The 27,276-nt window shown below is 63.8% G+C and overlaps 1 protein-coding gene across 1 annotated transcript; it reads right to left on the reverse strand.

The window, feature by feature from the left end:
• Positions 1-279: 279 nt before the first annotated feature.
• On the reverse strand, positions 280-27,276 carry IL31RA (interleukin 31 receptor A). Its single transcript, XM_045839885.1, has 14 exons — positions 27,222-27,276; positions 23,751-23,868; positions 20,691-20,860; positions 16,136-16,287; positions 12,134-12,293; positions 10,689-10,768; positions 8,806-9,022; positions 7,284-7,460; positions 6,365-6,463; positions 5,524-5,670; positions 3,961-4,101; positions 3,053-3,146; positions 1,996-2,077; positions 280-803 (listed from the first exon to the last, which is right to left on the reverse strand). Exons 1-14 carry the CDS (start codon positions 27,274-27,276, stop codon positions 336-338), a joined length of 2,160 nt encoding a protein of 719 aa, XP_045695841.1. The 3' UTR covers positions 280-335.

Raw genomic sequence — 27,276 nt, forward strand, 5'->3', positions numbered from 1 at the left:
GGAGCTCTGTCTGAGGAGCAGGCCCAGCCAGGGCAGGACCCTGACCCAACTCCTGGGAAGGCCGGTCTGTCCCTGCAAGTTGCTGGCCGCCGTCCTCTGTGAGAGCGAATCAGCTGCACCCAAGGACGCAGACGGCTTCTCCAGGGTGAGGTGCGGGTGGGTCGTGTCGGTGCCAGCCTGGCCATCCGGGGGCCGGCCGTCGCAGCTGCCGATGGGTGGGGGCCGGGGGCGGGGGCAGGGCAGGGCAGGACGGCTGGGGAAGCTTCCCCGGCCGGGCCGCTGTCCCCTCTGCAGGGTCGGGTGCCGAGACGCAGAGGCCTCGAGCCCCGGGGCGCCTAGGTCTCCCGCCGGCCGTGGTCCGGAAGCGTCTCAGACACGAGGAACTCTCTGGTGGTCACGGAGTTCTTCAGGTAGGGGTTGGGCACCCCCTCCCCGGGCACGCGGGCCGGCCCGGCGCCCTGTGCAGGGGGCAGCGGCTGACTGTCTCCGGGGCCGGTGCCCGCCTGCCGCCCGGACCCCCCGGGCTGGGGCTTCCCGGGTGCCGCCTCGGCCGCCGTGGGGGGCCCCCCGGGACTCCTTCCGGGGGGGCAGGGAGGCCTGGCGGGGCAGGTCACGTACTCGTTGTTCTCCCCTCCCAAAATGTTTTCCCGGCCCTTTCCGGATTCCTCCGAGGAAACCTCTTCCAGAAAACTCCCGAAGTTCACCACCAACTTGTCGATGAGGTCACTGGGGGCAGGGCGCGGCTTGAGCGCCCTGCCTTCCGCGGTCACGGAGTCGTCGAACAGCTTCTGGGGCAGCTTCGTCTGAAGAGAGAGGGGCGCCGGAGGGTCATGGGGGGCTACGCACAATGGAACCGAAAGCCCATAGGCTTGGGGCACCGAGGCCCCGCCTGAGACCAGCCCCCCACCGGCCCCCTGAGACCAGAGGGGAGGCGCCCCCTCCATGCGCCCCTCTGGGAAGGCTGGCAGGAGCGGCCGGGTCTGAGGGAGGGCGCAGTGCATCAGGCAGCGGCTGCCTCCAGGGGACTCGAGGCCCCCCAGCCCTCAGCTCTGCGCCCACAAAGCCCAGCCCGGACCGGAGTGTCGCAGGGCGCTCACAGCTGGGAAAACCACAGTCACAGCCCCAGGGACCTGCCGGCCTCCCAGGAGCCCCAGGCGGCCCGTGCCAGGGACGGTGTCTTCTCCGCCACCTGTGCCCCCCAGAGCCAGCCCAGCGCCTGGCGCGGCCCCAGGACCTGCAGCTGGTTCCAGAGCGGCGTCGGCCCCGGCCGGCCGGCCCTGCCTGTGGGCTGCCTGCTCCCTTAGTTACGTTTAATGGGCAGGAAGGGGAACGGGGTCACACAAGGCTGGTAAGAGAGAGGAGGAAATGGAACCCAAGGAACCAAAGTTCGAATAGACGTAAAAATAGTTTTTCAGTGTCCACGTCCAAAGAGAGACTTCTGAGTTGGAACGAGGGGTGACAGTCAAGATTCCTGCCCCAAGAGATGCCGGACACGACCTTTTAATGGTAACAATTTAAAAGTCCCGTGTGACTGGGCTTATTTTCACTTAAGCAAGGAATTCAACCTTCAAGGTTTCAGAACTGTTTTCAGTTTTAAGTTTTACGGGGGAAAAAAAAAGAGGGTTCCACTGATGAGTCGGGCACCGGAATCCCCGCTGCCAAAGTGTGGTGACGGTAATCCCCGCCCGGAAGGCAGCTCGGGGCCCCCCCACCATCCCCCCTCCGTCCCCCCTCCCCCGACCCACACACAGCGGGTCCTCCCAGGTCTCCAGGCGGCCCCTCAGTGGCCGTGACTGTTTGTCCAGTGGCCCCGGACAGCCGGCCCCTCGCTCCCTGATCAGACAGCCAGGCCCTGGGACGAGCGTCTTGCTCTCGCTCCCCTCGCTCTGTGGGGCCGGGCCCTGCCCTGCTCAGGCTGAGCCCGAGCCCGCGGGAACCGTGCCCCCGGCTGCGCCCTGCAGGGCCGCCCCCCCCCCCCCAGGAGCACGGGCTCACCTGCAGGCCGTCCCAGCGCCAGGTGGCGAGGCTGCTCTGGGCGGGGTTGGGGACCTGCGGCCAACACAGCCGCTTCAGCTTGCTGAAAGAGAGGAGGTGCCCAGACGGGCCTGAGTCCCCAGGGAGCCTTCTGCAGGGACCCCTCGGCCGAGCCCGGAGGGGCGGCTCCCAGCCCCCGACTCAAACCGGGAAACGAGTGGCATGGGGCGACCTTGGGGGCGACGCGGGAAGAGCCCTGTCCCCCCGCGGAGCTCTCCCTGCCCCAGACGCCAGGCCACCCAGGGCCGTCGCTGCGAGATTCGTGCCCCAGATTCCCGAGACGGGGCCCCGCCCAGCAGTGGCGGCGGCACGCCCCCCCCCCCGCCCCCCCGCCAGGGACCTGCTGGGCGTGCCAAGTGCCCAAGAATGAGTGCGGGGGCCGGGTGACAGTCTGCGTGCGGGGCCGAGGTTGACATCAGTGCGCCCATAATTGAGCGCAGCTGCTGGGCAGAGACGGCCCGCGGTGGGGGCGGTGGGGGGGGGGCAGTTCTGTGAGGAGAGGTCGGCCGGGCGGGGAGCCCTTGACCTCGGGGCAGCGAGCGGTGCTCTGGGGCGAGAAGCACGACACCCTGAAGGCAAGCTTCCCTCCCCAGAGTGGCTGGGGCAGGCGGGACGGCGCCCGGGGGCCAGGCAGCCCCCCTCCCCAGACACTGCCGCAGGGGAAGCAGTCTGCGCCGGCGCCTAACTCCATGGCCCACGGGCTCCCTGCGCCAGGCTCTGCCCGCCTGGAGTCCCCCTGCTGCCCCCAGGGGCCCCTCTGGACACTGAGAGGGAGGGCCTGCTCCCCAGCTCTGGCCTCCGACGCCCAACGCAGCAGATAAAGCCTAGGGGGGCGCTGGCACTCCACAGCGCCCGGTGACCTGGCGGGGGGCAGGCGGGGTGCTCAGCAGCTGTGAACCAGGGAATGGAGGACACCTCCTCTGTGCTGGGGGGCCCTCCCCCTCCCCGACGCAACCCCCACCCCCCACCATCTCCAGCCCCGGGTCTCCAGGGCACACGCTGCTGGCCGACAGCTCACTTGGGTCTTCTGAAGCCGTAGACCACCGCCAGGACGGTGAGGATGAGCAGCCCGCCGCCAGCCAGCGTGGTGATGAGGCAGACCTCCAGGACACCTGCGGGGGAGAGGGGGCCAGGGTGGGCCGGGGCGGGGCTCCTGCTGGCCTGCCAGCACGCACGGGTCAGCCCTGGCTGGTGTGGCTCAGTGGACTGAGCACCAGCCTGAGAACCAAAGGGTCGCTGGTTCGATTCCCAGTCACAGCACATGCCTGGGTTGTGGGCCAGGTCCCCAATAAGGGGCGAGTGAGAGGCAACCACACATTAATGTTTCTCGCCCTCTTTCTCCCTCCCTTCCCCTCTCCCTAAAAATAAATAAAATCTTAACAAAATTTTTTTTCTTGCTTCCTATTTTTAAGGTAAAAGCTGATGAGTAGAACACGGTTTGCGCATTTCTGCTTTGAAAAACTCCGAACGCGCTGAGGTTGAGTCCCTTCCCGTGGGCCCGCGGTGCTTGTCCCACCCAGACGTCCCCTGCGAGGCCCCGCCATGCAGCGACCTGGGACACATGGAAGGGGTGGCTGTGGCCCCGGGGACAGCCTCGGCGGGGGGGCTCTGGCTTGGGGCTGAGAGTGAACGCAGCTCGAACCCCAACCCCCTCCTCAAGGTGACGGGGGGCCTCGCCCGAGGAAGCAGCAAGATGCCCGTCTCTCCGGGTCCGGCCCGTGGTCCGCCCGCGCCCCCTGCCCTCCGCACCCGCACGCCCTCCAGGAAGGCTAGGAGCTCGGGAACGGATGCTCTGGTCGGTCACTCGGGGTGCCCTCCCTCCGCCAGCTCCCCTCGACCCTGGGGGACACGGCCCCTCACCGCCCCCCACCCCGAGAGGAGCTGAGGCAGCCGGCCGGCCGGCGGGGGCTGGGAGCAAACACTCACTGACGGACAGCGTCCTGAAGTTGACCCTGGTGCCGTTGGTGCCGCCGGCCCGGGTGCTGGCCATGACCCGCAGAGTGTAGGGCGTCCCTCGCGCCAGCGACCCCAGGCCGTACCGCAGGGTGCCGGGCTCCACCGTGCGCGCTGTGGGGGGCGGGGGCGTCAGGGGTGGGCACGTCAGGAGCCAGCCCCACTGCGAGCCCCCTCCCCCCACCCCGGGGCAAGGGTTCCCGGGGTCCAGCACCAAACACGCAGCACAGCAATGGGAGGAAACAGGTTAAACCGGGCTCCGCCGACGCTGGAAGCTCTTGTGCATCAAAGACGCTGTCAGAGGGAAACAGCCACCCACGGAACGAACGGGAAACGCTGATTCCGACCGGGCGTGTGGAAGGTGGGGGCAGAGCACACACACACACACACACACACAATCCCTCGCAGCTGGCAAACAGAACGGCGGCCCAGGTCGAAAATGGGCACGGAGAGGGAGAAGACCCCCGAAGACGGGCGGACGGCCAGCAAGCGAGGACGCCCTGCCCCGCCCCGTGGGCTCCTGGGAAGGTGGGTGCACGTCGACACCACGGCAGGACAGCCCTTTGCACGGCTCCCGCTAGGAACCCACAACGGTGTTTTAAACAGAACGTCACGAGGGTCGGTAGGACGTGGGGAAGTCGGGACCCTCACGCCTCAGCGCAGAAGTCGGGGGTGGCGGGGAGGGGGTCCAGGGAGCTGGACGGCAGCCGTCAGACAGGTGCACCCCACAGCAGAGCCACATGCAGGGGCTCGGGCAGGTGTCTGTGTGCAGAGGTTCCCGCCCAGACCCCCCGGGGAGGCGCCCGAGAGGCCGAGACACCCGGAACGTCCGCGGACGGACGACGGAGAAACGGTGCATGATGGACACCGTTCGCGGTGAGAGGGAGCGAGGCGCTGGCTCGCGCCACCACGAGGGAAACCGGGAGAAGCGGAGGAAGCCGGACACGGAAGGCCGAGCGCCACTCGGGAAGGACACGGGTGGGGTGGCGGGCACGCAGCGGCACGGACACACTCAGCGCCCCGACCGCACACCGTGAAACGGGGACGGGGCGCATTTACAGGTGTCGGGTCGGAGCAAAGAATCGGCCAGAACAGAACAGAAGTCTGAGCCTGGGCCGGGAACGGGGACGTCGGCGGAGACTGTGAGTCCGAGGAGAAGGTGTCGCGGGGCGGGGACAGCAGGAGGCGCGGCGAAGGTCCCTCGCTGGGGTGAGAGCCACCCGCCGGGTCGATCCGCACCCCCCCCCCAGCCCAGGGAAGCCCCGTGTGGAACAACGGCCAGGAGGCCCCCGGGAGGGAGCCCGTCCCCGCCCCCCGACCGGGGCGAATCGAGCTGACACCCCGGCTGCTGCAGGCCTTTCCGGCGCCGACCCTCCACTCGGCCGACTCCGAAAGCCGGGGGAGGCCGGTGCCCTCGGCCCCCTTCTCGGGGAGGCCCCCGGACGCCGAGGGTTGCCAGCCAGGCAGCCCCATCAGGCCCGCTGTCACCTCTGCCCGGGGTCGTGGGGTTTCTCTGCCTGGCACGAGCGGACTCACAGAATCCCTGTCCGTTCTCGGCTTGGTAGAAGATGGTGTAGTTTCTGATGAGGCCGTTTCTCTGGCTTTTGGGGACCTCCTTCCACGTGACGGTGACGGTCTTCACGCCGATGTTCTCCACCTTGGCCACGGGACCTGCGGACGGGGCTTCACGGGACGGGGGACGGACCGTGAACAGGGCGGAGGCGCAGCAGGTCCCCTCCCCGCAGGGCCCCATCCAGCACGCAGGCCCAGGCGGTGTCGGGGGCCGGGCCGGAGGAGGGAGCCGCCCTGCCGGCTCCTCCGTCTTGAAAAGGAGGGGAAGGGGGCCTTCTGCGGACCCCTGGCCCTGCCCTGACGCCCAGCTCTCTCTCTCTCACACCTGCCCCGGCGACGACCAAGCAGTGGAAGGGCGTGTCTCCACGGGCTGCTCCGAGTGACAAGATACACCGCCCGCTGTCGGAGCTGGAAGGCGTTAACTTCCACAAAGATAACCGCGGGGCCTGAGAACTTCGCCGGGGAAAACCCTTGCTTGTCGCTAGGCAGTCAGAACAGTCTGTCAGCAGCGTCTCCGACTCACGGTAAACTCCGCAGGGACCCTAGCTCGGCCCTCACTCGACGTCGCCTCTGCCCTCAGCTCCTCTCCGAGCCTGTTTCCCACCTGTGAGCCCGGGGGCTCGGACCCGGTGCTGTCTGGTGTCCCCCCCGCTTTGAGGCTCAGCGACTCGCTCACCCGGCCGCCGCGGCGTCGGGCACACGGGACCGCTGCACAGCTTCGCAGCCTCGGCTGCGTGCCGGATGGGGGGCCCACGGGGCCCCCGCGCTCCCTGCCCCCGCTGCCCAGCACCTGGGCCACACCCACCGTCCTGCTCGAAGTGGACCTGGGTGGAGTACGGCTCGCCCACTCGGTCTCGCAGCAGCGGGTGCACCGAGATGTTGTAGCACCAGAAAGGCAACCTGGCTGTAGAGAGAGAGAGAGAGGAGGGCGTTGGGTGCCGAGTGTGGTGTGTGGCGAGAACGCTGGGCCAAGGGTTACGACCCAGGACTCACGGCACCTGCTCCGCTTCCTCATCCAGAAATAAGGAGGCTGGGTTGGACGGCCTCTGGCGTCCACGCTGGCCCTGGTATTTTAATTCCTAAAACTGAACCTGCACCACCCTCATGAGATGACAGGGCCACCCAGGAGGGCAGACACGAGAGGCCGGGCCGTCCCCGGCGTGGGCTGTGCTGGGCGACTCGGGGGCGGCCCACAGCACCCCACGCCCTCTGCACGGGCGCCGTGCGGTCTGGCTCCGCCCGCCTGCCGCCCTGCCTGGGGCGCAGGCCTTCATGCAGGTGCGGCTGCGTGGGGAGAAGTTCGGGCCAACGGGGTCGGGAGGGTAAAGCCCCCTCACTCGTGTGTCCTCTGAGGGTCGGGGACGGCCTGGAAGCGTGGTGGTGCCTTGTCACCGTCCCCCGGGGAAGGGGCCCGGCTCAGACACAGGCAGCCAGAGCGGAAGGGGTGCCCTGGGCTGCACACTCTGTGTCATCACGTGGTCGAGACGCCTGGGAAGGGCTCTCGGACGGCAGGTCCTGAGGTGGCGTTTCCCCCGGAAACCTGCCGGAGACTCGGCCCGGCGTCCTGGCCCAGCCCCGCGGGGGAACGCCCAGAAACGTGGGCTCCGGGGCCGTCCGGTGCCACCAGCCCCGGTCACAGCTCTGCAGCCCTCGCTCAAGACTAAGGAACAGGAGGAAGCGGAGCCGGGCCCTACTTGGAGGGAGCCCGTGGAGCCGGGGGCTACCTCGCTGGACCGTCCAGTTCCGGGCCCCAGACACCAGCTCCCAGCGCAGGGCGGCGGACTCCAGGTCTGGGAGCCACTCCACCGCCCACGTGTCCACGTCCGGGGCGGAGCTCTCCCACGTCACCACCAGCTGGTCCCCCGCGAGGTGGGTCTGCACGGCCTCGATGCACGGGACCGCTGGGGGCAGAGAGAAGGGCGTTTCGCGGCCGCCCGGCACCCCTCCCGACACGCCCACCAGGTCAGCATCGGGCACTGCCCAGGGCGTGAAGAAGGAGGTCGGGGTTCAGGACCTCCACCACCGCAGGCCCCCTGGGGGGGTTTCTCCCCTTCTGTTGTCCACCCCGCCCTCGATGATGAAGTGCCCTCTGAACCCTTCCTTGTCTCCCCAGACACACCCCCACTGCCGTGCTGACGACCCAGGGCCCCACCTCCCGCAGCTGTCCCTGCAAGCCCGAGGGACACAAGCCAGAGGGGAGAGAATGGGTCTCTAACGGGAGGGTTCTGGGCACCAGCCGTTGTGGGGCTGGGAAGCTAGGGGGGGGGGCCCGAAAATCACACCAAGGGGGCGACTTCCAATGTCACGTGTCTCAGTGGGCCCCGCCCGACCTGGCGATAGAGGCCTGTCCCCGGGCCGTGAGACCTGTGTCTGTCCCAGAAGGACACAGACGCACCCGACCAAAGGGCCGAGTTGTCCACCAGTACGTAAGCGGCATCCTGCCCGCCCGGGGGAGAGCCCAGGCCTGGAAACAGGCCACAGGGACCCCTTTAGCAGGAAGGCTTCGACCCCGGGTGTGAAAGGGAGTCGGAACGAGAGGTCTGTCTTGTTTGCAGGTGCAGGGAGGCGGGGCGGGGCGGGGGCTCAGGAGATCACAGACGCCCGCCCCCCCTCGCCGCCCCTGCTGCTCTCCCGCCCCCACCAGAGCCTTCGGGGTCAGGGCCTGCAGCCTTGTGTGTGTGTCTAAGTGAACACGAAGTCCTGGCGGGGGCGGGGGGCAGACGCAGGGATGGTGCCCCCAGCAAACCTGCAAAGCCCCAGCGGCCGGAAGCCTGGGCCCGGTGCCCGGAGTAGGTGGGGCGGGGGTGGGGCAGGTGGGGGGTGAGGTGACGGGCACTGGAACGGCCCAGGGCTGTGCACCTGCCAGACAGCCCCGCACCGGCCCGGTCCCAGACCCCCTTCCCAGAGGGGCCCGAGGAAACGTCACAGCTTCCGAATGACGGCCACACTCAGAACCGTTTGGGCCGAAACAAACGCAGCTGCCGGGGGATCTCGGGGGCTGGTGGTGCAGCCTGGCGCCTCACGGGGGCTGGTTTCTCATGGGGGCTTTGCTCCCCAGGTGCTGCTTCACGGGCCGTCAGTCCCCGGAAGGCTCTGCCCTTCCCACAGAACCTAAAAGCCCCCACTTGGTTTTCCTCGGGACTCAGGAGAAGCAGCGACCCCCGAGAGGCGAGGGGCTCTCCCCGCCGTCACCGCCGCCTCCAGGGGCAGGCGTTGGGGGTGGGGGGGTGTGGGTGCGGCACTCACGCTTTTCGGCGACGGCGGGGACCCGCAGGGTGGCCGCGGGACCCTGTCCGAGAGAGTTGTAGGAAACCACGGACACCCGGTAGGCCTCGCGGCCCAGGTGCAGCCCCAGGTGCTGGTCCGTGGTGTCATTGGTCCGTGCGAGGTGAGCGCCGTTTTCCGGAAAGTACCGCACGAGGTAGCCGAGCGTCCTCTCCAGGAGTGGGGTTCCTCGGGCCTTCTGCACGCAGAGCAGCCCGAGTTTGTCGCCAAAAACAGAGAGAGACAAGCCCTGAGCTGGTGCTGGATGGGGTGAGGAGGGGCGGGGTGACGCCAACTCTCCGATGCTGAACTGGCGCGAACCACACGGCCCGTGCCGTGACATCGAACCCTCAGGGGCATTTGCGGCAAGGGCCCTTGGTCTCCGCGCTAACAGACGCCTAAGGTGTGGGGCCAGACCAGGGCAGTGCCTGGGCCCGTGCACGCAGGACCCCCACCCACCTGTCGGCTGTCTCTTCCCCTCCAGCCCACAGGGCGGAGAGTGTCACCAAGCAGCTCTGCCAGCCCCACGTCTGTGCTGGCCCCGGGCACCCCGTGCCTGGGAGCCCAGGGTTGGAGGGTCCCGGGCAGTCACTTCTTATCCCCGCCCCCCGCTGCGGAGGAGGCTTGCTTCCCCAGCACAGGTGCCCGGCACCCCCAGCTGAGGCGGGGGCCTCCCGGCCCCAGTCCCCAGTGCGCAGCCTCAGGTGGCCCAGGGGCTCCCAGGCGAGCTCTTCCTCTCAGCCCGATGCCGGGGGCCATCAGCCGGAGGTTTTCCCGAGGGGCGGCACGACCTCCTGCTCTGATGACACCCAGACGGGGCCTCGGGGTCCCTGCGTCTGCTGCCCTCCCGGCCCGGGGCTGCCTTCCCGGCCCGTCGTCACCTCCCTCGCAGGTGGCCCACCTGCCCCACTGCCTGTTGGCTGACCACCTGTGGTCACCTGTGGGGTGTGCATGACTGGCTTCCCCTACCCCCAGGGGGCTGGCCCCACTGACCGGGCACCCTGTCCCTCCGCCGCCGAGGGAGCCCCCAGTTCTGGAAGAGGGGAGGGGAGGGGCAGGGAGGAGCAAGGCCCAAGGTCAGAGGATGCTCTGACTGCCCCTGCAGTGGGGGGGTTTGAAGGTCGTCTAGCAAAGCTGGGCGATTTCTCCTTTTTCAAAAGCACGTTGAACTCGCGGGACCTTGGCACACCAGGGAGAGCGCGCCGGCACTCACTGAGACTTGGGGGCACAGCACCCCACCCCCCCGGACACTCCCCGCCCTGCCCCCGGGTGCCCCTCAGCTGCCCCACCTTCCCTGTCTCCGGGACTGGCTTCCTTCTCCAGCTGCCCCTCGCCTTTCCGATTCCCCTCCCCTTCCCCTCCGTTCCACCCTGCTCCCCCTCCCTCGCCCCTGCCCTGCCCGCCTGACTCTCCTCCCCCCTCCCCCCCAGGACCCCCCACCCCAGAGAGGACTCTTCGGCCTGTTCCGTGCTGCTGTGCCCGCCCCCCCACGCAGGGACACGCCTCTGCAGTGGCCCGAGGACACCCCAGGGGCTGTGGGCTCTGCGCCCTCCCCCCGCCCCCAGAGCCGGCCAGCCCGCGGGGGCTCTCAGCAGGGGCCGAGGGGCCTCCTGCACTTGACCGGGCACCCGCCGCAGACGCCCGTGCTTCGGACGGAAGGACGGAGGGGCCACAGTGGCCACGCACTCCCCGGCCGTCCACAAGGCGCCTGCAGGCTGTGCGAGCTGGGGAGCCAGGCGAGACCGGGCATCACGGGGCCTCGTGGGAGGGAGGTTCGGGAGGTCAAAGTTCGAGAATTCTCCCAGTTCTCCCGGGAATAAGAGACCAAGGGCTCTAAGTAAAGAGAGGACCCCGAGCGCGGTCACCTTCCACTGCAGGTCCACGAGCCGCCGTCCGTCTGCCTGGGCCGGGCCGAGGACCCTCCACACGTCCAGGCCGAAGGGAGCTGTGGGGACGAGAGGGGGGCTCAGCAGGACGGTCACCCTTGGGCAGCGGTGACCGTGACCTGGGCAGCCGGCCAGGGTTTGCTACGGGGTCCGGCGGGGCCGGCATCGCACCGACCAGGGAGGTCCGCGTCTCCCGGCGGAACGACTGGACCCCATGGCCCCACGACCCCGCAGCTGGGATCCCCAACTCGTCAGCCCCGCAGCTGGGAACCCCGACCTCGTCAGCCCCGAGCCTGGAGCCCGGAGCAGCGGGGCAGCTGCCCACGCTCACGCGCTTCCGGGAAACAAAGCCGGGCGTGAATTCGAACACGTCACGTGTGGCCGTGGCAGGCACTGACGTGCTCACACGTGGGCGGACATCCCCATCACCCCAGAGGGAAGAGGCAGTGCTCCACCTGGGAGTTTCCGAGCGGTTCAGAGAGGGTTGCGATGCGTCGTGCTAACTGGCACGTGGGTGCGAACACGGAACCCGTCGTGCGCGAGCGAGCACAGGGGACGTGAGGGTTTCTTGGGGGCGGGTGGGTGCGTGCTCATTAATTTCTCCGGGAACCCTAAACCATCATGGAGGAAAACGAAGGCAAAAGCTTCCTCCTGGTGACCGTGCCCAGTGAGTGTCGACTGGATTTAACCAGCCAGGGGCCCGGCAGCGTCCACTGTTCGGCCGCTTCATCTCGGCCGAGTGGCTGAGACGGTGAGCCCGTGAGCCCGCTGAAACGCTGGCGGCGACTCCGGGCACCGCGGCGACCGTGACGTCAGGCCCTGGCCAGAGCACGAAGAGCAAAGAGCCCGCAGGAGACACTGGGCCGAAGGAGCAGGAGGTCACCCGGGAGGCCGCGACAGCAAGGGGGCGGAGCAGGGCTGAGCAAAGAGGTTGCCCCGAGGGAGAACTGAACTCTGGCCGTCCGTCCAAAGGCACGGCCCGGCGGGGGCCCCTGGCAGCCTGGCGAGCCGCTCTGTTTCCCCCCATGTTTTAGAAGGAGGCCCCCGCCAAGGCCGGCCACGAAAGCCGGCCCCTCCCATAGCCTGCGACCACTGGGCCGCTCTTCCCGCGACAGCGGCTCCGGGGCTGCAGTGCATCACAGGAGGTCTTCAGCAGGACACCACTGCGCGGGCGGTGTAAGAGGGGCCTTTGCAGGTCATTACAAACGGGGTCTGGACTTCCGACTCCCGGAGAAGAGGCTGCCGCCACAGCCGGCACGGCCAGAGGCCGCTGGCTGACCTGGGGGCGGGGCGGGGCGGGCCCTCCAGCTCCGGGACCGCGGGCTCCCGATTCCCAGGCGCCGCCCGTGGCAACCCCACAGCAGGGGCCGGGCCGCCCCCACCCAGCGCCGCCGGCAGAAGGCGATTTCGAGGGCCCCACTTGCCTTCCTCCTCGGTCGTCCCCGTCACTTCTTGGCTCCAGCCACTCCAGAACCTGGACTCGGAAGCCACGCAGCGCAGAGCCACGATGTACCGCGTGAACGCCCGCAGCCCCGTGAGGTTGTAGCCGTGGCCCCCGTCCACCTCCTCGAAGCTGACCTCCGTCTGCAAGGCACAGAGAGCGCGGAGCCGCGTGGGAAACCAGCAGCAGCCTGTCCGCTTTCCCTCCTCGCTCCCCAAGCCCCTCTCACCGTTTCGGAACCAGCGGCATCGCATCTCAGACTTTTCGACGTATAGTGTTCATACACAAGCCTCCACGCACACCCGGGGACCCCAAAACCACTCCCCGCCACTTCCCACCACTAAGCGTGCCAGGCAGAGAAGCCGGCCTGCGCTTCCGGAAGAAGCGAGGTGAGGCCACCTGGGCCTCAGCTCAGACCCTGGCGGCGACGCCGGCACCTAGAGAGGAGGCCCCGGGGGACAGCGGGTGCCCTCGGGGGCACCGAGCTCAACCTCACGTCTGCACAGCACCCGGAGGAGCAGCAGGGGGACCGTGGGCGGCCTGAGTGCTGCCACGGGCGGGGGCAGATGGGAGCTCCCGCTCCTGCAGTCCCAGACGCCCGCCGCCTTCTCCCTGGCCTCCCTGTCCAAGGACCGGCTTCGGGCGACCGGGCAGCTGCCAGCGATGGCCACGGCCCGGATGCTCCATTCCCTCCGACACTCGCTCCGGCTCCCGGGGGAGAAAAATGCACGAACGCTCCGTCCCGGAGCGCCGCATCCTCCACAGGACGCAGGAAGCCGAGCCTGCCGCTGTCTCTGACCTGTGACCTCTCTGTGGACCCAACAGAGACAAAGGCTTGGCTGTTCGCCTCTGTGGTGGCCGTGCTGCCGCCGCCAGGGGTGCTTGTCACTGCGGTTTACACTGATTTCCGCCGGTTAGCAAACCCCGGCGGCGCTGGCAGGCAGTCCACGCGGGAGCGTGTACAGGAGCCGCCCGGAGCCCACAGGGCCGCAGGCCTGCTAGTTCCGGCGTGGGTGCCGCCCCTGGGGACCAGCACAGAACCGCACCCAGGTTCTGGGCCTGTCGCCAGGCAACGTGGGGGTGTCTGTGGCGATGAGCTCAGCGCCCAGCTCCAGTGGGGGGCCTGCTGTCCTCGCCCCCCAGGGGGACCTGGCCTCTCCCGGTAAGTAGGACCAGCTGCCGGGCTGGGTCAGTGCCGAGCCCCAGGTCCCCGGAGCACCTCTTCCAGCCGCCCCTGGGGCGCTGCGGGGCCAGGGCGGGGCTGCTGGAAACAACCCCACGATGGGTCTGGGACAAGCTGTCGGCTCTGGTCAAGGGGCCTCCGCAGGGCCTGGCGGTCGGGGGCCCGGCTGGAGGCAGACAGACCTCGGAAGAGGGCTGTCCACAGGCAAATGAAAGTGCAAACAACAGTAATCCATGTGCAAGGAAGTCAAGTAAAGTCCTCTCTCACTTTTCCTGCTTTCTGAAATAGATGATGATACTAGTTTTTTAAATCTTCCGGGTGTTTCCTATGCTCTCCCAGTCCCCGAGTCACGGGCGGGGGCTGCCTGCTGGGTGTGCTCAGCACGCTCGGCCCAGAACAGCTCAGGGCCTGTCCCGCAGCCTGGATGCCGGGAGAGGGCTGCCGGGCCCCCCACACACGTGCCCCCAGGGCCCCTCGTCCCCTGGCCTTCCGTCCAGGGTCCACTGACCCTCCAAACAGACTTCAACCTAAAACGTCCACAGCTCGACACAAGCAACGGATTCCAACCGAAACAACTCCTCTGACTGGTTTCCAGCCGTCCACACTCTGTGCCGAGTCCGGCTCACCCCAGGCGTCCCCGCCTTCGGAGACGCACCAGAGGTTCTGGTGCGAAGCCTGAACCAGACTCCTCAGCCAGCCTGGAGCTCCTGCTGGAGAGCGCACTGTGGGTGGGAATGCAGACGTGCAGCCGCTGTGGAAAACAGCATGGAATCTCCTCACAGAAAACTGAAGATGGGACTGCCTTTCAATCCCGTGATCCCACTGCTGGGACTACATCCTAAGAGCCCTGAAACACCAACCCAAAAGAACCCATGCACCCCAGTGTTCACAGCAGCACAATGTACAATAACCAAGTGCTGGAAGCAACCCAAGTGCCCATCAGTGAATGAGTGGATCAAAGAACTCTGGTACATTTACACAATGGAATTCTATGCAGCAGAAAGGAGGAAGGAGCTCCTGCCCTTTGCAACAGTGTGGATGGAGCTGGAGAGCATTGTGCCAAGTGAAACAAGCCAGGTGGTGAGAGACAAATACCATATGATCTCACCTTTAACAGGAACCTAATCAACAAAACAAACGAGCAAGCAAAATACAACCAGAGACATGGAAATTAAGAACAGTCTGGCAGTAACCAGCGAGAGGGTGGGAGGGGCTATAGGGAGGAAGGGGGAGGGGTCTTCAGGGACAACTATGAAGGACACGGGGTGGAAGCAGGGCAGGGAGGTGGGGATGGCTGGGGTGGGGGGAGTGGCGGGGGTAAAGGCAGACAGCTGTAATTGAACAACAATACAATAATTTTTAAAAGTGGGCAAAGAACCTGAATAGACACTTCTCCAAGGAGGACATGCAGACGGCCCGTAGACATGGAAAAATGCTCCACGTCACTAGCCTTCAGAGAGATGCAGATAAAAAACACAAGGAGAGACCACTTCACACCTGCCAAAATAGCTATCACTAATAAATCAACAAAAAATCAGCAGGTGTTGGCGAGGCTGTGCAGAAAAGGGGACCCCGGTGCACTGCGGGTGGGACTGCAGACTGGTGCGGCCGCTGGGGAAAACAGCATGGAATCGCCTCAGAAAATTAAAAATGGAACTGCCTGCTGAGTCAGTGATTCCACTGCTGGGAATACACCCTAAGAATTCCAAAACTTCAATTCAAAAGACCTCATACACTCCAGTGTTCACAGAAGCATTATTTACAATAGGCAAGTGCCGAAAACAGCCTCAGTGCCCATCAGTAGACGAGCGGATTAAAGACTGGGGAGCATTGGCACAATGGAACACTGCACAGCAGAGAGAAAGAAGGCGCTCCTGCCCTCTGTGACAGCACGGGTGGAGCTGGAGAGCATTGTGCTGAGTGAAACAAGCCAGGAGGTGAGAGACAAATATCGTATGATCTCGCCTTTAACGGGAACCTCATCAACAGAACACAGTAATGAGCAGAAAACAGAACCCAGAGACACTGAAACAGAGAACAGACTGACAGCGACCAGAGGGGAGGGGAAAAGGGGATAACGGGGGGAAGGCCGTCAAGGAGCATGTAAAGGACCCATGGACAAGGCCAGAGCGGGGTAGGGTCCAGGGGGGAGGGGGGAGGGGGGAGGGGGGTGTGGGGGGGGAAATAGAGACGATGGTACTCGAACAACAATAAAAGGGGGGTGGGCAGAGTGCACAGTGTACGGGTTCCGTTGGTACCATGTCCAAACCGCGCTGTTCAGGGCTGCAGGCCTGGCCTCTCAGCACAGAGCAAAGGACTCTTGATAACTCCCCGGAAGTCAGGGTAGCTGCTAGCTCTCAGGGGAGCAGGTAATGGTGAGGGGAGCTTATACCAACCACTAAGTGGACAGTAACAGGTTGTTCAATGCAATATTGATCTTCTGTTCACTTTTCTAAACGTGCATCATACATCAGGGTGTCATAAGAAGGTTGGAAAAATAAAAAAGGAAAGAACCTAGCCCTGGGGAGTCGCTGGCAGCCGAGGCAGCTGGGCCGGTCCCAGGGTGGACGGCAAAGCGGCGTTCTCACCCTCCAGCGCGGGCCCACGCACTCCCAGTCAGGGGGGACAGTCGGACGTCCCCCCCCCACCCCGGCTACGCGGCCAGCGGGCGCCGGCACGGAAGGGGGGCTCCCTCACTCCCATTCCTGTTTCCAGCGCGGAGAGCGGAGAGCCGGCCGACAGCAGCTGCGGACAGTCCCCTGCTCCCGGCCCTCTGGCAGAAACGGGTCACGGGGCGCTTACCCAGAGGTCACTCTCGTTGGCTCTGAATCGGAGCGTGTAATTGAGACCCACCGAGAGGGGGGCCAGCGTGGGCCTCACCCACTGTACGCAAAGCATCCGCTTGACGCCCGGCACTGGCTGCACGCTGAGATTCACGGGTGGTCCGACTTTTACTGAAAGTAAAGAAGGCAGAGTTCTCATATCAGCAGTAAGATGAGGAAGCACCCAAAGCGTCCACCCAAAACTGAAACAAGAAACAAAAAACCTGGGAAAGGAATGGCGGTGCCTGTTGTGTGGTGGGCTGGACCCAGATGCGTCTCGGAGGTGGTGCTGAAGAACCGCTCCGAGCCCCACCCCGAAAAACCCCCAAATGTCCACGGAGGGCGTTCCCTGCTTGGGCGGACGTGCAGGGCAGGATGGAAGAAGAGGCTGTTGGGCCAGGAAAGGGGTGTTTGCTCCCGCCCCCCGCGTCCTGCCTCTCTCCTCACCCCCAGCCCCCCCACGGAGGCGTGCCCCAGAGAAAACGGCCTCTCCTGGCCTCTGACCACGACACACATTCTCACCCCAAATCTCTCCCTTTGAAAATATGTTCACGTGGTTCCTGGTTATAGAAGTAACGTATGCGCACTCAAAAGAATTTTAAACACAGAAAGGACAAAGAAAAACTTTAAATTACCCATAATGCCATCACTCAGAGACAGGCACTGTTCACGCTGGTGTGTTTTCAGGCTTTTTTTTCTATGTGGCTATTTGCATGTTTTTCCAACAACATTGATACTGTGCTAAACAACGCCTTCCTCTTTTTTTTTTAAGAACACTGTGCAATCGGCACATGCCCCCTGGCATTGAGAACGCTTCAAAACCTGATTGTCTGCAGAGCTTCATAACGCTGCACCTTCCTTGCAGATACACAGCGCTGACCCGACCTTTCTGGGTCGCTGAGCGTTTGAAGTTTCCGAGTTCTCGCCGTAAAGCCCCCCGAGAGCAGGAGCCGCTGTCCATGGCCAAGCCTAGGATGACCGGCTGGCGCTGAGTCAGCGCCAGACACTGGTGAAGTGAGGGGCTCGGTGGGCGAGAGCAGCATCTTTGTCTGCGTCTGCGCTGGCCTCCTGAGGTCCCGCTGGGCTGGAAGTGGAGGGGCGGGCATGCACACGGCTGGGGCTGCTTCCACGCCCGTGTGCTTTCTAGTGAGGCTGCACTAATCGCAGCTCCCGCAGACAGTGTGCGGGTTCCGGCGCCCCGCACCCCTGCCGCCAGCACCGAGTGACAGACCTCGGCAGGCCTGGGAGGAATGGAAAATCACCAGGCGGGAGACAGATCCGCGGGAAACCGCCCGCCCGGGAGGCTGCAGGCCGGCCGACCCTGCCCCGGGACACACAGAAGCCTGGCTGAGACTGGGGTCTGGGGCCGGCCTGCCCGGCGTGACAGGGAGATACGTCATTAATTGTCGCCCTGAGTAGAAGCGGCCCTCGGAACTGCTCACGAGGCGCCGATGGACACGGAGGGAGGTCGGCCGAACGGCGCCCTGGGGAGTCCACGGGTGCGTCCCCCAAAGAGACGAGACTCAAAACCGAACACAGAAACCGCTCCGGCTCCTCTGGCTGCAGCTCTGGAGACCCGTCAAAGGTCTGCGGCCCCTGAAGGGAAACCCGGTGAAGGTAAAGTCCCCTTCGAAGTGGCAGGAAAGTCCTTGGCTTGTCCCCTCCCCCCCAAGCACGTCACGCACCCGGTTCCTGCCGCCCCCTCTCAAGCCAGTGCTCCAGAAACTCCCCAAAATGATGGAGGAGCAGGAGGCACATCCCGGCTCGTCGTGTGAGGCCGCTATCACCCGACTCCAACGCCCGACGAAGGCTCCACAAGAAAACAACAGACTAACGGTCCTCTCGAATATAAAAGAAAAAGCCCTCAACGAAAAGCTAGCATCCAAATTGGCCAGCGCGCACCACAGCCAGGTGAAACACATCCCAGGACACCAGGTTTGGGTAGCTCAGGAACATCGGTCAAGAGAACACACCACCTGAGTAGAACGAAGGACAGAACCACGCGGGCACCGCACTCCACCAACGAGGAACAAGAAGGCGGTGGGGGGGGGGACCTGCAGAACCCCACAGCTGACGTCACACTGGGCAGGGGCGCCCCCACTGAGGTCGGGACGAGAACGCCTGCCCTTTCCACTTCCGCTCAACAGTGCCTGGTGGCTCTGAACGGGGCACCCCGGCAAGGGAGACGAAGAGGCCCCAGACTGGAAGGGACAAAGTAAAGCTGTATTTTTACACGACACCGTCCTGCATGGAGAAGAACCCTGAGCAATGGGCGCGTGCGCACACACACACACACACACACACACACACACACAGTTAGACCCCGTACACAGGCCCAACACGGCCGCAGGCTTCAAGATCAGCATACAAAACTTGACTGCATTGGTTTACTCTACTGAGCAATCTGAAAGTGAAGTTAAGAAATCAATCCCATTTACGGTAGCATCAAGAATAATAGAGTACTTGGGGACAAATGTAACGGAAGAGGGGCAGCACTTGTACACTGGAAACTATGAAACGTAATTGAAAGGGGTTAGAGAAGGCCTAAATAAGTGGATAGACATTTCGTGTTCACGGGCTGGAAGATTTTCCATTATTGAGAGCAATCCACAGCTTACCAAAATCCCAGCAGACTTCTCGGCGGTAATGGACAAGCTGACCCTAAAATTCGGATGGAAATTCAAGGGACCCAACAGTCAGATCATCTTGAAAAACGATGAGAATGGAGGACTCCCTCTCCCAATTTCAAAACTCACCATAAAGCTGGAGTAGCCGAGACAGTGTGACGCTGGCACAAAGTGGAAACACGCGTCAGAGGGACAGCATTGAGAGCCCACGCGAAACCCCTCCCCCTCCCAGTGGGCGGGTTCTGACAGGGGTGCCAGCCCAGTTGATGGGGCAAAGAACCACCTTTTCTGCGAGGGACGCCGAGACAACCGGGGAGACCCGAGCAAAACGGCGAGGTCTGACACCCACCGCACACCACGTACAAAACGCACTCGGGATGGAACAAAGAACCAGACGCAGGAGCCAAAACTATAAAACGCTCAGAAGAAAATGCGGCCGTAAATCTTCGTGACTCCTGGTTAGGCAATTTTTTTTTTTTAGATCTGAGAAAGCACACCCAGTAAAACAAATAAACTGGACTTCATCAAAATTTTTTCCTGTTTCAAAGGACACCATCAAGAAATTAAAAAGACAGCTGGCAGAAAGGGAGGAAATAGGAGAAAATCATGTATCTGATAAGGAACCTGTCCCCAGACCGCTGAGAGAACGCCGAACACTCAGCGGTACACAGACGAGACACTCCAAAAGCGGGCAAAGGGGTAGGGGACACGTTTCTCCAAAAAAAGTGCACCAGCGGCTGAGTGGCACATGATGAGATGCCCAGCATCGTGCATTAATGATCGGAGGTGCAGATGAGAGAACCACAGAGGCTGCCGCCTCGCGGCCGGCCCGGCCCCGGTCGTCAGGACGATGGCCCGTTGCCCGAGCTGGGTGTGGAGACGCCGGGGCCTTCACCGTCGCTGGTGCAGAAGGACGACGGCGCGGCCCCTTGGGGGACGTTTGACAGATCTTCGGCACGCAGAAGAGGAAGCTACCCTGTGACCATGCCGTTTCACTAGGCGCCTGTCCCAGAGGACTGAGACGTGCCCACACAGAAATCCGTACACGGATGCTCATAGCAGCGGCGTTCGAAAGGGCCAGCAGTCAGAGCGGCCCCGATTCCCGCCGACCGGTGTGCGGCCTCTCCCCGAGCCGAGGCGATCCTCGGCTACACAGGGAGTGACGGGCTCTGACGAGGCTGCAGGTGCCCTTGGAAACGTGACGGGAAGGGAAAGGAACCCAGTGCGACGGCCACAACGTAGCTTTCCACGTCTACGGAGTGTCAGACACGGGCGAATGCGCCGGGACAGAAGGCGGATCCGAGGTCGCCCGAGGGCAGGGGGAGGGGAGGTCAGGACCCGGGTGTGAAACGTCTTTTCGGGGGGTAACGAGATGCTCTGGGGCGAGGTGCGTGCCCAGCCTGGTGAACGCGGCAGAAGGCCGAGCTGTCACTTGCGGAACGGGAACTTCGCAGCGTCTGAATTACATCTCAGCCAAGCTCTTGTTTAAAAATTATGTGATGAAAATGAGTTTTGAGAAAGAAGTGAAAATAAGAACTAGTGAGACATTTTTTAAAGAAGAGTTTTCCTTTCCTTTCCTACATGAGCAATGGCGTTTCAAGGGGAAAACTGCTTCTTTCAGTACAATTTACGGTGCAAACTGCAGGAAGACATGAGGGACCAGAAAAACGTCTTTTCTCGTTCTTTGTTTTTAATCTGGCCAATCTCTCCCTTCTTCCCTTTCTCCCTCCCTCCCTCCCTCCCTCTCTCCATTCCTGCTCCGATAAGAAGACAAATTTTTCGTTTATGCCTAAAACGCACCCACTATATCCTTGGTCTTTGAGTCTACTTTTGAGTCCACAGGTATCTCTTTGAAAGGGGGGGCATCTTTTTTTAAGGAAAAAGTGCACAAGCCACTCAATAACTTACATGTCTCACCCAAGTCCCAAACGGTGACATCGGACTCGGCCGTCCCATCCGCGTTCTGAGCTTGCACTCGAATGGTGTACGTTTCTGGGTACGAGACCAGATGGAAGAAAGAGCAGGAAGCAGGACCCTCACTTGTGGAATTACAGGAGTCGATGACTTTTCCAAGGGTGCTTTGAAGGGAAACATGGTTGGACACGGGTTGAGTTCAGCAGCTTCTAACAGAGCCACACGGAACGTGTTTCCGCATGCATGTGTTCACTTCGGTCTGCACTGCTCTGGGGAGCCGGGCAGACCAGACCTCGAGACCCCTCTCTCCCAAATCCTTGCCTCTGGGGGAGACCAAAGCCCACTGCGTCCCGCCTGCCTGGAACGCCGGAGACCATGGGGGACCTCCTCGGGCCCCCGTGAGTCCATCAAAGGCGGCACCGTCGTGCATCTCCTATTGGTAACAAATAACAAACAGGCCCCAGATTCCAGCCTTGGGACTTGTTTTTAATAGGAAAAAAACAAAGAGGCTCTGTTAACTCCATTAGGGCAGATACAGACACAGAACTTAAAGCGGCCGTTTTCAGTCATTCATAGGCACGGGTATGGAGAGGTGCCCGCACTCCGTCTAGTGTTGGTGAGAAACAGCAGGACACACGTCATGCCCAGAGCAGTCTCGTCTCCGAGGAACTGCTCTTGGAGGCGTCCACAAAGGCCTCTGTCAAAATGCTGACGTTGTCGCCTTTGGGACGGGGTCTGGGCGCCATTTTACATTCTTCCTATTTTTCAGGTTGAATTTTGTGCCATTGGTGTATATTGTCTTCAGAAGACTCATTGAAATTCACGACAGGAAATTTATTAAATAGGCAAGTAATCCAATGAATTACCAGGCAGGTCGTGTAAACCCTGTGAGGCTGTAACTTGGCGCACAGAGGCGCACACCCTGCCGGGGCCCGCGGGGCCCAGCCGCAGTCGCAGCCCGGGGAGTGAGCAGGACAGGGGGGTGGCCGAGGACAGAGAGGGGACATGTCACAGGTGCCACATTTGCTGGGTGGGGCCGGGGGTGGGGCGAGGGCTCAGGGAGAGGTGGAGTCTGGGAGTAGAAAGAGCTGCAAGGGTTGTCCTTGTTTTGGGATGGCAGGAACACGCCCCCAGGGCCATGCTGGGTCAGGGGACAGGCCCAGGCTCTGGGCGGGGACTGGGCTGGAGTCCTGACTCTGCCCCATTAACGCACACCTTGGCCCATTTCTCACTGCGTCTGCAGTCTGCACCCCAACTCCTCATCTCTGTAATGAGAAGAGTGACACGCCTGTGACCCAGGGCAGGCACCCGGGGCGGTCACAAGGATGAGGGGCAGTCAGGCACAGGACCCACATGCGACACCTCGTCCCACGTCACGGCTGCCTGTGCTGTGACCACGTGGAGGGCTTGCGCATCACTCCTGCCGTGACCTCAGAAGGACACCCCCCTCCCCGCTGCTGCGCCTCCGCGGCTCCTCAGTCCAGGGTGGAGCCCCTGCCTCCGTGAAGGCCCCCAACTGCCCCTCGTCCCCGAGGAAAAGTCAATCCCTGCTGTTCCTGCCGTCAGCAGGACGTCCGTTCATGCCGCCACCCCGCCACCCATTCTCAGAGCCCACCCTCTGCAAGGAAGCCCTGCCCTTCTGCCCCAGAGAGAGGTCCTTGGTGACCCCCACACAAGAGCAGGAGCCGGGGTGGGCGTCCTGGGAGCCTCACAGCCCGGAGCCATTGAGGGGGCTGACACCGGTCTGAGGACACCCAGGGGCTCCTGGCTCCACACAGCAGCTGGAGACGGTAACGGCCGCCCGCAGGAAGCCAGGTGGAAGGAGAGGGCAGGAGTACGTAAAACAGCAGACTGCGAGTGAACCCAGCGAAGTTCCCAGACTCGAGGTCTCCCAGCACGTGTGGGCGGGCGGGGGGTGGGTGCGGGGCAGGGGGGTCTTGTGGCTTGTGTGGGTCTTTGTCATCCTTATTTTCAACAGCAGGGCCAGCACGCATTCTAGTAGGGCCCGCAGGCAAGGACAGGTTGCTCATGGTTAAATGGTTAAAAATAAATGGAAGAAATAAAAAGACTATTTTGTGAAAATTTATGTGAAACTCAAACGCCAGGGTCTGTGAAGGAGGTGTGGGTGGAGGCGGGCCCTCCGGCTCACGCCCAGTCGACAGCGCGCTCCTGCTACAGCGGACGCGTCTGGTGCCAGTGTGACGGGCCACCTCCCTGGACACCTAGAGGGCTCACTCTCTGGCTCTCACGGGAAAGTTCTGGTGGTCCCCGTCCTGACCCGTGTCTCAGTCCCACCCCTGACGCAGCAGGGCCTCAGGGCACACGGGGTGCTCTCCCCCCTCCTTCTGTGAGACTCAAGCGGACCCCCCCACGCCAGTCACCAGTCCCAAGGAAAGACAAAACAGAAGCAGACACGAGGTCCTGCATCTAAAAACACAAAGGAATGAAAACCTGGAACGAGAAATGCTCTTTCTGAAATGGAACCTGCAGCAGGACCGCCCGCCCCCAGTGCCCAGCACGGGCCCCTGGGCCGTGACACACACTGCACGTCTCGGGGGCTGCTTTCAGGAGTTAAAACACCCCTCTGCACACTCACTGAAACACCCAGCTTTTAGCCAGAAGTATGATAAAAAAAATTGTTATTTTTTACTCCGATAGAATTGGAATAAAAAGGGAGGCTTGAGGCAGTGCAAATTTGGAGCCCACGGTCCTGGTGGGAGTCTGAGGACAGGGGCCACAGGGCGAACTGGTGGCGGGCAGGGTGCCCTCCCACTACACCTGGGTCCACGGAGCGTGGACAGTTTTATCACACGTTCTGGGAAGAGGAAGAATGCGGTTGAGTACAGTAAACACACAGATCTGTCCACCGTGTGCACGACCGGGACTGCCCTCAGCCCAGCCAGGTGCCTCCGCCTCCCTCCCCCATCGTTTCTGACCCTGCGAGTCCACAGGGCTGCGGGTAGCCGGCCACTGGACACCGTGGTGGTTGCCTGGAAGCTGTGACTGGAAACACATCTCCTCCCCCACCGACAGCACGCAGGCTCCGGGACTTACCGGTTTCTCGTCACCTGGTACCACGTGTGGTTGTCGCCTCTCTCCGGACTCCAGGTGCACGTGAAGTTTCTCCTGTAGTAGTAGACGCAGGAGATGTTCTCGGGCTTCGCCGGCAGAGCTACACACACACACACACACACAAACACAGCGACGTCAGCGCCCAGTGAACTTCGGGAGCGTCGCGCATCTCGATGAGAACAGGCCGGTCCCACGCTGGGTTTGTGGGCGCGTGGCCGGGCGCAGCAGCAGCTCCTCCCAGTGGGGACCGAGGACAGGACCCAGCCCCAAAATCGTATTTAAACACCAGGCGGAGCAAAGCAGCGAATGACGGAGCCACTCCGGATAACCGGGCAATGGGCGAGGAGGAGGAGGAAGGGCGTGAAAATGTCGAGCCTCCCCGTACCCCAGCCTCGAACAGCACCAGGCCCCCCGGACGAGCGTGTGACACAGAGGACGCCTCTGAGACGCCTGCGGCCGTGGGGTCCTGTCTCAGCCACCTCCCTCCTCGCAGCCCCCACCCCCCCACACCCAGGAGCACCCACCCCTCCCCGGGGGAGCAGAAGCTCCCTCAGCACCGGGATCTGCACCCTGCACACGCCCGGAGGCAGAAACCCGGGGCGTGTGACCTTGAACCAGAAGGTGCTTCCGTCTTCACGTCCCTCTAATCTGCCACTAACACCTGCCGTGTCCTCCGCTCGTGAGCGTGGTCACCCGCTCACGGCGACGGCCCTCCTTGTGCCTCTGCTGCCGTGTGTGTCGGCTGTCGTCCCGTGACACGCACGTGTGGGGGAGGGACACCTTGACCTATCAAACGCTCTCGTCACCGTCCCTAACGACTGTGACGACCAGGTCTCCTTCGCTGCTGCGTCAAAGAGGAGGCACGTATGTCACCAGGCCACGAATCGCCCCCCGTATTACACGTCTGGTCAGGTCCGTTCTCTGCACCCCCCGCCCCGAGTCCGTGGGGTCACCGCCCACACACGCACGGGCACACGGGTAAGAGCGGGGGGCAGTTCCAGACTGAGGACAGCGTGCCACTCTGAGGCTCGAACCCACACCTGTCTGAGCCCCGGCAAGGCCGTGGCCTTAGGACGCAGGAGTTCTTAAGAGGAGGAGGAGGAGACAACTGCTGCCAGCAGAGCGAAGCCCAGCGTTCCCAGGAAGGCAGCCCCCACCGGAGAAGAGGTGGGGAAAGGCCCCCGCGTCCAGCAAGGTGAGTCCTGGGGCGGGTCGCGGGCAGGGCAGGCGAGTGTCACAGGGCTCTCCTGGGTCCGGGGCCGGGGAGGGGAGCATGAGCACGGCTGGGCTGGCCGGCTGGGCTGGCCCGGCTGGGGCTCCCGCACAGCGGGACTTCAGGGCGGGGAGTTCGGGAGTCAGACGACAAACCGACGCCCAGGCAGAGCCGCTGTCCCTCGGGGGACGGCCAGGGGCCAGAGGGCAGCAGAGAGTCCAGAGAAGGGCGAGGGCAACACAGGACCCCCACAGACAGATTCGGGGGCCCCAGCCGATTCTGGGAAGTCACACAAACCCGCCCTGGACCCAGACAGCATCTCGGGCAGCGGTGGGGGGGCGGAGAGCGGTCACTCACCCCACAGAGACTGAATCAGGGGGAGACCCGGTGAGCAAGAAGAACCGCGACGACACTGAGGAACGGAAGTGCCACCTGCCCCTCACCTCCTCAGCCCTGCCTGGCTTCCCGGAGGTGGGGACCCTCTGAAACTCCTCGGCTGGGTCTCGGAGGAGAAGGACGTCCCGTGTCCTCTGCACGGCCAACCGGGGCCGTGCACGTCTCGGCTCTGCCCCAGGAGGCAGGGCCCTGCGCCAGGAAGACGGAGGCACAGCGTCCCCGAGCGGCGGCTGGGTGTCGAGTTCGGGTGCAGTGGCCGGACAGAATGAGGGCGCGTAAGAGCCAGCCCACCCCCCCCCGCCCCCCGTGCTGCCCGCCCAGCCTCCCCACGCGTCTCGACTCGGTCCCACGCCAGTTGAAAAGGGACGACCGAAGGCTACATCCACCCCACCCACGCGTCCATCCTCCCCCCCCACCCCCAAACACTCCCGTCACCACACTCCTGCGCTTCCAGAAAGGGCTGCTCCCCCCCACCCCCCGTGTGCAAAAAGAAGGGGAAACGTCCGTGAGCTTTTCCCGGAGGAAGACGGGGGGGGGGGGGCATGTCCCTGCCTGTCAGAGAGGCCCCCACAGGCGAGAGGGAAGCTGTCCCGAGTGAGACGGTGCCCACCCTCCTTCCCCTTCCTCCCTGGGCCCACGGCTGTTCTAAAGTCAGCGCTCTAAAAAGCATCCTGAAACCGAAGAGCAAGTCTGAGCAGAGGCCAGGGAAGAATGTTCTACAAGGGAAGCCAGGTGCACACGGGAGCCAGTTATGCAGGAGACGGCGTGAGCACGGGCGGTGAGGGGACGGAGACGGGGACGGAACAGGACGGCTGAGGGAGCCGGCGAGTGGTGGGAGCCACAGGGCCCGAGGCTGGGACCCGAGGGGGGTCACGGGGTGACTGCGGGTGCTGAGCTGGCCAGGAGGGGCTCCCTGGGCGGAGCCCCGGGGGGAGGAGGGGCCGGCCAGGGCGGAGGCCTGAGGAGCATTCTCATCACCTCGGGGTCCTGGATGCCCCTGTGGCGACCCCCGATTTCTACACACTGCGCACTGGACCGCACCCACAAATCCACGCGTCCGAGCCCCAGCCCCCAGGGGCCTCGGGTGGCTGGAGGTGGACACGGGGCCCGTCGGGGGTGTCAGTCAAAACGCCCACCCCTTCGACTGGCGGCCTTCCGGGGAGAGGAGGCTGGGACACGCGGAGGGAGGACCCTCTAAAGCAGCAGCCGGACAGAGGTCACCAGCGAGCGGAGGAGAGAGATGGCGGAGGAGCCGGCCCCGCAAACACCTTGACCTTGGCCTGGCAGCCTCCACAGCGGTGAGGACAGAACTTCCGCTGCTGACCGCCCCCGGCCTGGGGCGTCCACATCAGCAGCCCCAACAGGCTCTGGGCCACCCTCCCTGCGCCCCAGCCCACCCCCCTCGGGCCTGGAAGAAACTCTTCACCATCCGGGGGGTGGGGTGAATCTCAGCTCTGCGGGCACGGTCTTGAGCTGGACCACAGTACATGCGTGGTGGGGGGGGAGGCGGGGGGGTCATCATTTTCCTTTATATTCTTGGGATGAATGCAAATACGGGGAATTGACGTGTTTTTGTTTCTCTGTGTGTTCTATGCGGGATCACTCCACTTCACACAGACACGACTGAAACAAGCCCTGATCTTCCCCTAAAGCAGTGGACCTTTTGGGGGGGGCGGTCATCAGCTGGGCCGTCCTGCCGAACCCGCACCCGCACAAACTCGGGGCGCCCGCAGATGCCCCGCTGCCCCGTTGCCGGTGCCCCCCATCCAGGCACCCCTCTGCTCTCGAGAGAACAATTCCCGTCCGAAGAAGATCAGACCCGTGAGCCGCGGGGGCCAACCTACCTGCCCCGGTGGGTCTGCAGAGGAGGGGCAGCAGCCACAGTGCCCAGGCCCACAT

This window comes from Phyllostomus hastatus, unplaced genomic scaffold, assembly GCF_019186645.2.
Source record: "Phyllostomus hastatus isolate PE091 unplaced genomic scaffold, TTU_PhHast_1.1 phas_contig_329, whole genome shotgun sequence".
In the NCBI taxonomy this organism is placed as follows: Eukaryota; Metazoa; Chordata; class Mammalia; order Chiroptera; family Phyllostomidae; genus Phyllostomus; species Phyllostomus hastatus.